The 12,616-nt window shown below is 32.0% G+C and overlaps 1 protein-coding gene across 9 annotated transcripts in view; it reads left to right on the plus strand.

The window, feature by feature from the left end:
- Positions 1–12,616, plus strand: part of Pals2 (protein associated with LIN7 2, MAGUK p55 family member) — a 162,160-nt gene that overhangs the window by 108,674 nt on the left and 40,870 nt on the right. For 8 of the 9 annotated variants that reach the window (XM_048786345.1, XM_015490139.2, XM_015490133.2 and 5 more), the window contains exons 3-5: positions 6,303–6,455; positions 9,442–9,594; positions 10,348–10,575. In XM_048786345.1, the coding sequence (XP_048642302.1) occupies positions 6,303–6,455; positions 9,442–9,594; positions 10,348–10,575 (534 nt within the window). The remainder of the gene's footprint in view (positions 1–6,302; positions 6,456–9,441; positions 9,595–10,347; positions 10,576–12,616) is intronic. The other variant, XM_048786346.1, reaches the window with a different exon arrangement.

A 12,616-nucleotide genomic window follows, 5' to 3' on the forward strand; every position in this document is an offset into this window, starting at 1 on the left:
AAAGTCTAATTTGCTTACTTTTCTCTTCTTTCACTTGTGCTTTTGAATGCATATATAAGAATCCTTTTGTCAGATCTAAGATAAATGATTTACCCATGTTTCATAAGACCTGTATAGCTTACTCTTACATTTAGATCTTAGATGCGTTTGAGTTGATTTTCATGTGTGGTATGGGGTAAGGTTTGAACTTATAGTTCTATAAGTGCCTATCCAGTCCATTAGTTGAAGACTGTTAATTTTCTCACTGAATAGTTTTGGCACCCTTGCCTAACATGCAACAGTTGATTATTGATATATGAGTTTTGTCTTGGGCTTTGAATTGCATTCTATGACTCTTTTGTCTATTCTCGTGGTATAACTACACTGTTTTGATAACTGTTGCCTTTAATGAGTTTTGAAATCAGTATGACTCTTCTTTCTTTGTGCTTTGAATTGTTATTATTGTCGTCATTGTCATTGTTTATGGATATTCTGGGTCCCTTGCAGTTATGTAAGGATTTTAGAATCAGTCAGTTTCTACAAAGAAGTAACCTGTGACTCTAATGGGTATTGCATTGAATCTGTGGATCTCTGGGAAGAATTGCCATCTTAACAGGATTAAATTTTCCACTGTATAAATATGGGATAATTTTCCATTTATTTAAGTCTTCAATTTCTATCAACAGTGTTTTGTATTTGTCACAGTAAATTTTGCTTCTGTGTATCCTTTTTAATACAATTGTTAATGGAATTGTTTTCTTACAATTGATTTTATAACCTCCAACCTTGTTTATTGGTTCTGATGGTTTTTTAGAGGATTACTTAAGATTTTCAAAATATAAGATCATGTCATTTGTGAATAAAGATAGCTTTATCTCTTTCTTGCCCATCAGGGTGCCCCTTTATTCTTTGCTTAATTGTCCTGGCTAGACTCTCCAATATAAATATTGAATAGAAGTGAAGGTGGACACTTATTTTTTCCTAATCTTAGGGTAAAACATCTTGTCTTTCACTAGTGAATGCAATGGAAGTTTTGGATTTATACTACCTGTTCTAAACCTTGATTTTTTTTTTTTTTGCATAAAATTCCGTATCAGTATCTATAGAGCTTCTTTATTCTTTGTAAAGTTGATGTATATCCATGTATGGATTTTTAATGAGCCTTCTGACAGATATTTAGATGGTCTTTTCTTTTATAAATTATGCTATAATATCTAACATTTCTCATTTTATTTTGCACATGTAATTATGTATCTTAAAGATAAATTCTTAAAATGATCAGTATAATTGTGTGGTGGATGTGGTCAAATTGCTTACCAGTATGTTTTCACTAGGGGGAAAATGTGTGAAATGTCTTTCTCTCATATTCTCACCAACATGATATGTTAGTTGATTTTTTTTTATCCTTGCCAATCTGATAAGAAAAAGGATATTTATTATATTTTTAGTTTGTACTTCTTTTTTGCAGGGGGAGGAGGATACTAGGGACTGAACCCAGGGCATTTAGCCACTGAGCCCCATCCCCAGCTGTTTTTATATTTTATTGAGACAGTGTCTCACTGAGTTGTTTACAGCCTTGCTAAATTGCTGAGGCTGGCTTTGAACTCATGATCCTTCTGCCTCAGTCTCCCAAGCTGCTGGGATTACAGGTATATGCCCCAGAGCCCAGTTTGTACTTCTTTTATCATTGAGTGATATTATGGACCTTTTCAGTACATTTAAGAGGTATTTGATTTTCCTTTTCAATGAATTTTTGTTGTTTTTTTTTCTCATTTCTTTTAAAGAGATGTTCTTTTTCTCATTGTTTTGTAGAACTCCTTTAAAGAAAATTAGCATTTTGTCTAATATAATTCCTGTTTTAACTCTTGTTCTTCATTTGTATTTTGATACTTAAGGAGTAGAAATTTTAAATGTTTACATAGTGAATTTTGGGGGCCTTTTTGGTATAATTTATACCTTCCAGATTTTATTCCATATTTGGACAGGTCTTTCCAGCTCAAAGATTATAAAAAAGATTCTTCTATATTTTCTCTGAATACTACTAAAGCCAAGCTCTTTAAAATATTCCTTGTTCCTTTTTAAAAAGTATGGTAGGTTTGCTTTTTTAATTGTTTTTGTTTTTTGTTTGTTTTTGGCATCTTTGTGGTTCTAGTCTATAGATTTTTTTTTTTTTTAAGGGCAGCTTAGAAGCTTCGTGAGTACCTTGATACATAACTTACTAGTCTGAGAATTTGTACTCAATTTGGCCAACTGTGATTTCTGAGAAGTTCTTTGCTCATTAGAATTATTGTATTCTAATTTGTTTAAACCTGTTTCACCATATTTTCCAGAGTAAAGCTCATCTTTTTGATAACATATGCAGAAGCAAAATAGAAATTTACTTACCTATTTTTGCTTTGATTCTACTTTCTGCTCAAATTTTTATTTGCTTTGGGGTCTTCATGGACATGTCTGTATCATGTTTTAGGTCTCAAGAATAAAAGAAGTCATTGACTCTTAACCACAGCCAAACTTATTTCCCTTTACTTAGCTTTCTCAAAAATGTTTAATAAGCAGTGACTATATACTTACTTAGCCCTATTATAAGAATATTGAAACAAAATTTAAGATATGTTCCTTACATTTAATGGGAAAAGGCAAGGGTTTGCATAATAATAATGCTAGGTATAGCTCAAGAATTTTGTTCAAAATGCTTTTGTTTGCAAGCATACTTGGATTGTGCTTGAGTAAAATGCCCAGAAGTTTGAAAGAACTTTTTCTTATCGGCAGTTCATTTTTATAAGATGCAGTGGTGAATCGGATTCTCAGAACTGGACATATACAAGAAGACTAGGACTTATTTGTATAAGGTCCAAGAGTTCTAAAGTGTCAGTAATGACATGTTTTTCCAACCACTTGTGACAGGTGAAATATATTTTTATTGAGTTCTGGTAGCTTTCTAATAATGCTCTTTCTTAAAGGAAACAAGACTCATTTAGTCAAATAGCATATTGTTTATTTGCCCCTCCAGTCAGTTTTTAGTATTTCCCTTTGTTCTTTTTAGTTTCATTAGTTAAGTTCAAGTTGTAAGGCGTAACTCTTGAAAGCTACTGACTTTCAGGTGAACTAGAGGTCCCAAGTTTTTCACAGTCTTTCAGAAGTTTAAAAACTATAAGTTAGGAGGCTGGGGTTGTAGCTAAGTGGTGGATTGCTTAACTAGCATGTGTGAAGCACTGGTTCAACCCTAAGCACCAAATAAATAAATAAATAAATAACATTATTGTGTTCATCCACAACTAAAAATAATTTTTTTTTTAATTTTTTAAACTACATGTTAGTAATTATGGACCTATACTTACTTTCTTGAGAAAAGTAAAATGATTGAATACAATTATATTTCAGAAATTGGATTTCCATATTAATATGACTATAGCTGTAATTTCACTTTTCTCTGAGAATTTATTTTCCAGTGAGATTCTTTTTACCATAAAATAATATGTGAGATTGATGTGAAAAATATTTAGGCATATGTGAGTTTGCTTATGGCACAATTCTTCTCTCCTATTTTATTTCCTCTTTTACTCTGACCATTAGTCCTTTCCACATTCCTATCTATCTTCACCCAAAAGGAGGTGAGTAGTAGGTAGATGTACATAGAAAGAAAGGGAAGAGATATCTGTGACAGTGATCATTTCTTTCCTGAAGTGTTGAATACTATCAACGTCAAAATAGTGACCATGTGATGGTCATATAACATGGGATTATATAGAAAATATGTTAACATGGTGCCTGAAAGTAGCAGGCCAGTCTTCAACCATTTCCTGGAGAAACAAATACTCTTTTTTTTTTTTTTTATTTCTCATACATGACAATAGTGGAATGCATTACATTCGTAATTATCCATTCACAGCACAATTTTTCATAACTCTCTATATAAAGTATGTTGGGCTGGGGATATAGCTCAGTTGGTAGAGTGCTTGCCTCATATAAAGTATGTTCACGCCAAATTATGCCTAAATTGTGGTAGAAAGCTGTATTAAGAATTATAATACAAAAAAAAATCAACAAGTGCTCTTTATTGCACTTCCTTAGAGCAAAAGAGTGAAAGTCAGAGGGGCGAGGTAGTAATCTGAGCCATAGGAGTATCAGATAACTCAGAGAGAGAGATAAGTTAGAACAAAAGTAACAACACACCTATGCTAAAGAACCATGCTAAGAAGCAACAAATAAACTAGCAGCCTGTGAGAACATGTCTTATACATTTAAGTGGGCAAGAATTATACATCATCTATGGGAATGAATTATTTACTACAAAATAATGTTCGAGTGGCTCTCTGTATAGTAATCGTCAAATAAGCTTCAACAGGTAAGATATAGTATTACATACCTATATCTGCCATTTACCAGGAATGTGAACTCAAGCAAATCCTGTCACCTACTTTTGCATCATTGTCTTCATTTATAGAGTGAAGTTTTGAATAACTACCTGCTTTTGTGAACACACAAATACATCACATAAACATACAGAGTACATGGGGTGTAGCACTTGGTGCACACAAACACAAACCTCAGTACATATTAAAGTTCTTTCCTCCAATATTTTTAAGCTTTCTTCTTATAATACCATAATAATATCTGAATATTATAATTGTAGCTTTTTTGTAAGAAGTAACTAATTATGTAGATTAATTTACTTGCAGTGGTGATAATCATTCTGTAATATGTGTTGGGTATCTTCATCATCCTTTTCTTATCTGGTGTGTATTATACTTTTCACAAAATTACAAATTATATCCATCCTCATTGTGGGATTTTCTAGTCTTTAATTTTTTCTTATCTAAATCTAATAGAAACTTTTTCCTCCATTTAAATTACATTTGGCTTTTTGACATTTTTCCTTTTGTTTAATAACAGTTTTTTTTCTTTATCAGTCTATTTCATATGATTTTTAAAATTTCCTTTCCTGAGGTCTTTCTTAAAATGTTGCTTAGTATATAATCCCTTCTTCTAATTAAGAAATCATTTCACCATATGTAATGGTACACACTTGTAATCTCAACTACTCAGGAAGCTGAGATAAAGTGTTGCTTCAGCCCTGGATTTTGGTGGCAGCCTGAGCAACATAACAAGATACCTGTCTCTTAAAAAATAATAATAACTTATACTTACTTCACTCATGTGAATTACCTAGGAAAAAGTTTAAACAAAAAGTTCATCTTTAAAAATTAGAATATTGTTTTTAAACTCTAAAGGAACCATTTTGTGTGGTGGCAGATATAATAATATGTGAAGTATTACAGGAAACTAATAAAGTTTAGTTAATGCGGTCACCATTTGAAATTTGGATTTTTCCTCAGCACTTATAGAGATGAATGGGAAAATGTAAGATTTGTCATCTTACATGATTTTACTTAAAAATTAAATCTTAATAATTATGCTTTTCCATCTTCAACATCAGAAAGCACCTATTTGTCAGAAAAGCAAAGACTATTATCAGCAAAGGTGCAGCCTGCTTTGTGTTCATTCTCAGTTTGAATTTAAAACTGCTTTACTTCCGCTATCTAAGGATAATGCTATTATGGTTCAGAGTGTATTTTCTGAGGATAAGATGGTGATATTTTTTAACAAAAACAAAACTTAAGATTAGAGACAGGAAGGTTCATTTTCCTAATTAAATATGAGGTCTTTCAAAGTCCAATTACTCTAAATTGACTTTTTTCTTTCTCTAAATGAACTGGTTTTCTTTCTTTCTATCAATCTATGTATTTATTTTTGACATTGCTGAGGCTCAAACCCAGAGTCTTGTGCATGCTAAAGACAGGTACTCCATTACTGAGATACATTCCCAGCCTGAATTTTCAAAATAGGAAATTAATAACTTTAGGATTCTGGAATTTTCAGAATGATATTTATCATTTTTTGAAATGTTAACATATGTGATGGTTACGTTCTTATTCTTTTTGTATGCTTAATCATTGAATAAGAAATAAACAATAGCATTCAGAGTTAGAGCCTTGACTAGAATGTCATAAGGAAATCCTGTTAGTGGGTAGGAGCATAACATGGTTTTTAGTAGTCATGTTTTTTCAGGGGTAGTCATAAAAATGAGTTTTTTATGACCTATAGGATAGGAATGGAGGCCAACGTTTATTATACTGCCTGGTATATTTACTTTAAAATTCAAATATTTCTACTGATAGAAATATTAAAATAGGTTTCAGTGAATCAAACCTCCAAGTATTATCTTTTAAAACTATGAAAAATAAATAAATGAAGAAGTAAACTATGGTCTGGAGCAAATGAAATAAAAGTACCATTACCTTAATAAACTGTTGTCTTCTCAGGCTCATGAGAGGCTTGAAGATTCAAAACTAGAAGCTGTCAGTGATAATAACTTGGAATTAGTTAATGAAATTCTTGAAGATATCACTCCCCTAATAAATGTGGATGAAAATGTGGCAGAACTGGTTGGTATACTCAAAGAGCCTCACTTCCAGGTAACCTTTCCCTACAGCTCTTCTCCCCAATGTTCCTGAAGTTCCTTAGTAGTTCATTTCCAGTTTTAAGTGATTTTTTTTTCCTTTGGAGAATTACTTGAGGCTGTTTTTTATAAGTATATAAATTCCAATTTAGATATTTTAATATTCTGATATGCTGAAAATACATAAATACACAGATATAACTGTACATACTGTATAAATTTACAGAAATACATCACCATGGATTTTCCTTTGTGCAGTTAAAGAAAACAACATCCCTTTTCTAACATCAGGTATCATGCTAGCAAAATTTTCCTCACCATGAGAATGTAATTTTTTTCTTCTTTACTGCCACTTTGTTTCCCATTACTCTTTGGGGTCAATGATGAACATTTTTTAGTATTGCTTCTCAAGACTGGGGTACAGTTGATGATATGAAACAAAGGAGAGCTAAGGGTAGAAACTATTACCAAACATATTTATTCCACAGAGAAATAAGTACAGTTTAAAGTTTGGTCAGTAAATGAGTTAATCATTTTCACCAAGAAGAATCTCCTTCATCAAATGACAAAAAGATTTCTTTTAAAAAACCTGAATTAATCAGGATAGTGTGATATTGGGGAGTGTTAGGAAAATAAATGAATTGAAGAGAATGAAAACCCCAGAAATACATTCAGTCATATATGGTAACATGTTTTATGACAGACATTACTTTTTCATGGAGAAGGGGTAGTACTAAGACGGAAGAATGTCACGTTTTCCATTGTAAATTCCATTGCAAATTTCACGTTTTCCATTGCAAAATCAAATAGTAACACCCCTTTGCTTTTTGTCAACGTCTTTATGTGACTCTACAATAAATATGAAGATAACAGTGGGATGGTTCCTACATCAATCAGCATCTTTGGTACAAAAGCCGCAGAGACACATCAGGCACACATTTTATGCAGGGACTAGTTGATTGTGTCCTTATAAGGAATGCTAAGGTATTTAGGTTTTATCCTGGAGACAGTCAGAATCCTAGTGGAGAGAAGGGTATTGTACATATGAGTTTCCAACCTAAATCTGTGTGTGACTTCTGTCTGTCAACCCCTTTCCCTCTTATGATGTTGACCTACTGAAGAGTCCAAGCCACTGTCATGTAGAGTGTGGCACTTCCAGGATTTGTCTAGCTGCTGCCCTGCTGGGTTATTCAGTTATCAGTTCTATTTCCTATTACCAGAAGTTCTAGCTAAAAGGTTTCTGATTCAAATCCATGATTTAGAACTACAGTTCATCTTAAGTGATTTGCAACATGAATTAGACTGTCAGAAGAAGTAGAATACCTGATTGCCGCCTCCCCCCCCCCACATTGTTGATTTGGTTCCTGAGTAAAGATGACAGTCTATTGTTTTCTACAAAATCTCCCCATGAAGTAATCTAGTCTGTTATTATTCTGACGTTATATAAATGCTAGTTCCTATCAACCATTTACCTTCTAGAGAACATAAATTAATAATTCTTGCCTAGATCAATATTTTCATTAGTGGTTACAATATGACTTTTTTTTTTTTTCAAATTCTTGTTCTATTTTTATTAGCTGTGTTCTTTGATAAATGTAGAGCTTCTCATCAGAGGGGCTGTTACCCTATAATGGATTTCCTCCTGGAAAAGCAGAGAAATGCTAGATCCTTCTCTTTACCTATTTTCAAAGCAAAGACTTGTTTAAAATAGCATTTTCTTATGATAACAACTTAGTTTCATATGATAACAACTTAGTTTTTTAGTCTTTTTTGTGTTTTAAATAACATTGTGTACTTATTCAGTGTTTCAAGTATAATTACTCTTTGATTTTCAAATTGTCATGACTTTAGCCATGTGGACAGATTTTTAGTACATTAATCTGAAGCATATGAGAGTTCTGAACTAGAATATAGGGAATTAGGAGTGTGTAAGAAGTGGTTCAAGTAACAGAAATGAAAAATACTGCCTGAGAATACAGGGTGGACAACCAAGCAGCCCAGCCTAGAGTTTTGAATAACTTCCAGCATTTATAGGAAGAATTCTTAACATATGCATTTGGGAGTTCCTTTTGAATTTTTTTTCTCCAGTTTCTTACAAGTGATTTCATGAAATGACTAGAAATTACTGATTAAGCCAATATTCAGATTGTTTTTTTTTTGTGAACTTGGTGTTATTTGTTCCCCTCTTCTATTTTGATTTGTTTGAATTTGTTGTCTGTTCACTCAAAATTTTTTTTAAATTTAGCATTATGATGAATATGTGCAACTGTAGTAAAACTTACTCCTTTAGGATAAGGATTGACAAACATTTTAAATATATAAATATATAAGAAATTCCTAGAATGCTAGATCAAAATCATCCATGATAATAACACAGAGAGGGAATATAATTTTAAAATGCAGTATATGGAGAATCTTTACTAACTCATTTTTCCCTCAAAAATGTCTTTTATAGATTAAACCTTTATTAGTAGCAAAATTTTCTCTCTCTGATATAAGGTGCAGATATTTATCTATTTTCTAATTCACATCTTTTTTAATACATTCCATAGGTATAGAAAATATATCAAGTTATTAACTTAGCAACATAAGTGTAATTATTAGGGTCCTTGTCATTTGGGTTTTTATAATACCTAATAAAATAAGAATTAATGATAAATACTAAATTATTTTGATGACCTAGGTTTGGTTTCCAGTGAGCATGTCATTTTAAAAACATGTGACTGAATTCTTTCAATCTCTTTAAAACTAAGACAAGAATATAATACTATTTGATGATGAAAATATTTAAAGCTATTTTATATAATTCTACTTTATATATTTAAAGCTATTTTTATATTTCTTTAAAAATATTCTATATATATTCAATTCATGTTTGGGAATTTAATAATGTACGCCTGGGAAATTTTTAGTACACCACTGGGATAATGAACTAACAAATTATTTTTAGTAACTTATTCCATCAGTAGCTAATAACCACAGGCTGTGTTCTCTTCTTACAGTCGCTCTTGGAAGCCCATGATATTGTGGCATCAAAGTGTTATGATTCACCTCCGTCAAGCCCAGAAATGAATAATTCTTCTCTCAATAATCAGTTATTACCAGTAGATGCCATTCGTATTCTTGGAATTCACAAAAGAGCTGGAGAGCCATTGGTAAGTAGATAAATCAGTGCCTTCTTAAATCTGAAATGTAAATAAATTGTGACTCAGTCACTACTTTTATCTGTTTTTTTTTTCTTTTTCTTAACATAATCTGAAAACTTTTTATTAGTCTTTTTTACCCACATATAAACACACAGCTGACAGTCTCTCAAATTGATCGAGCATATAAAACTAAAAAGAAAAGTTTAACTTAGAATTAGATGTTAGAAGTATGCCAGTAGGTATCAAAGAATTCAAAAGAGAACTACTTCAATTCTTTCTGCCTTTAAAAAAATAATGAACTCAGGTTGCTTACTAATGATAGTATTAAAACATGGCATAAGGTTGGTTATTAAAAATTGAAGCCATTTTTCAAATACCTGTAAGTAGTGAAGTTCACTGTTTCTGCTCTTGTGGATCCTAAGAATAGTGGAATGAAGAAAAGGAAAAGCCAAGAATGAGAATGCACAAATACCCTTTCATATTTCCTTGACCTTCCTTTTATCCTGTGGAATACAGCCTAGATACTAGTATTTGTTTCATTTTTAGGGTTAACCTTACCAAGAAAGTTCTTTTTGATGGGTGCTGTATATTCTTACAATTGCATCTAGCTGAATGGGATTAAAATATTAAGACAGGATTGATCATGGGAAAAGTAAGAACAACTTATATAGCTTTGGAATTATTTCTTATATTCATGAATATTTACCTATTTCTTATTAATAAAATAAAATAAATAGTTATTCTATTTCTTGTTTCTTCTAGGGTGTAACGTTCAGGGTTGAAAATAATGATCTGGTAATTGCCCGAATCCTTCATGGAGGAATGATAGATCGACAAGGTCTGCTTCATGTGGGAGATATCATCAAAGAAGTCAATGGCCATGAGGTTGGAAACAACCCAAAGGAATTACAGGAATTACTGAAAAATATTAGTGGAAGTGTCACCCTAAAAATTTTACCAAGTTATAGAGATACCATTACTCCTCAACAGGTTAGTAATAAAAGTTTTGGTAATGTTAAGAATACCTAATAACCCCGTTAGATATAACCCACCAGTTGCTACCATTTTTGCAAAAGGAAAGAACTGCTTTAATTGTTCTGAATTGACTTATTTTGTCATGGGTGAATTAATGAATTTTTTAAAAACACTATCTTGCTATTATAAAGGAAATAGAAAGTACATTTTTTGTGAACACTGTGAACCTCTGTCCTTACATCTAGGTATCAGAAAAACCATAAATCCATTTAAATATTAATGTACAAACATTTTTGACATGTATTCCAGGCTTTGTATTAAGGCCTTTGAGAGGACGTTGTGTATATCACTTCCAGATTAGTGTTCATGTGATAGGCTCAATAAAGAATGAAGCCAAAAAGGAGGATGGATACAGAAGATCTTGGACACTTGGTTTGCAGACATTTGATCTGTATTTTAGGTAAAATAGATATTTGAATAAGGGAATATTTTAACAATCAAGACCAACTAGGTTAACAAGTGGCTACTGTAGTTATTGATGGAGATGATAAAAATGTATGATGAAATTATAAAGAAAGAAAAAGAAAGGAATTGCACAAAAATAGTTGAAAATTATAGTAGTATTGGAATGGAAAAGAGGATTTTCAAACTTAGAAAACAGAAATAGGAAATATTCATCATTTTTTAGATTGATACCTCTAATGTTCAATTTTATTCCAAAAATTTATTATTTGATGTAGGAATGAAATTTTACATTTTCTTGCATAAAATACTGCCAAGGTATCTTCCTTCTTGTTTTTATTTTCCATATAATTCTTCAAAATAATATTTGTTGAATGCCTATTTTAAACTGTTCTCTGGAAAACAGGATGGACTATTTAGTTTTGAGTTCTACCAAATAAATGGAGCTTCTGAAAATAATAGGTTTATAATGAACTTTGATTGAAATGAAAGTGGAGAGCTTAGTTAAAAAAAAAAAAAGGAATTGTAAAAATAAAATGCATTAGTACTTAGACATCTCATGTTACTGTACTTTTCAGGCTGCCTTTGTTCCTCAACTGGTGTATTTCCATTTGTGACAACATGAGACCTGTCTTGCACCTCCATAGATTAGAAGAGTAAAATCTAAGTTTTGCTATTTTTTATTATTTTATATGCATTGTGATAGGAAGATCCCTTCAAACCCCCTTCCCCCAATGGTCTTAGCTTCAGAATTCCTACAGTTCACCATGGCCACAATGGACTTTACAGGCAAAATAAATTTTTGTGATATTAAGTTTCTATGTAGATTCTGTATCTTTTTTAAAATTTTTTTTATTTGTTCTAATTAGTTATACATGACAGTAGAATGTACTTTGACACATCATACACAAATGGAGTATAACTTCTCATTCTTTTGGTCGTACATGGTGTTATAAAGATTGTGTAATCATATATGCACTTAGGGTAATAATGTCTGATTCATTCAACTATCTTCACTCCTCCCAAAACCCCTCCCCTCCCTTCACTCCGCTCTAAGAAAAAGTACCTCTGTTCTTCCCTAGCACCCCCCACCTTTATTGTGAATTAGCATCCAAATATCAGAGAAAACATTCAGCCCTTTGGTTCTTTGGGATTAGCTTATTTTGCTTAGCATGATGTTCTCCAGTTCCATCCATTTACCTGAAAATGCCATAATTTCATCCTTCTTTAAGGTTGAGTAAGTTTCCATTGTGTATATATACTACAGGTTCTTTATCCATTCATCTGTTGAAGGGCACCTTAGTTTACTATTGTGAATTGAGCTGCCATAAACATTGATGTGGCTGTGTCACTGTAGTATGCTGATTTTAAGTCCTTTGGGTATAAACCAAGGAATGGGATAACTGGGTCAAATGGTGTTTCCATACCAGGTTGTACTGCTTTCCATAGTGGTTTCACCAATTTGCAGTCCCACCAGCAATGTATGAGTATACCTTTTACCCCACATCCTTGCCAACATTTGTTGTAGCTTTTATTCTTGATAGTTGCCATTCTGGCTGGAGTGAGATGGAATCTCAGTGTAGTTTTGATTTGC

This window comes from Marmota marmota, unplaced genomic scaffold (assembly GCF_001458135.2).
Source record: "Marmota marmota marmota unplaced genomic scaffold, marMar, whole genome shotgun sequence".
Lineage (NCBI taxonomy): Eukaryota > Metazoa > Chordata > Mammalia > Rodentia > Sciuridae > Marmota > Marmota marmota.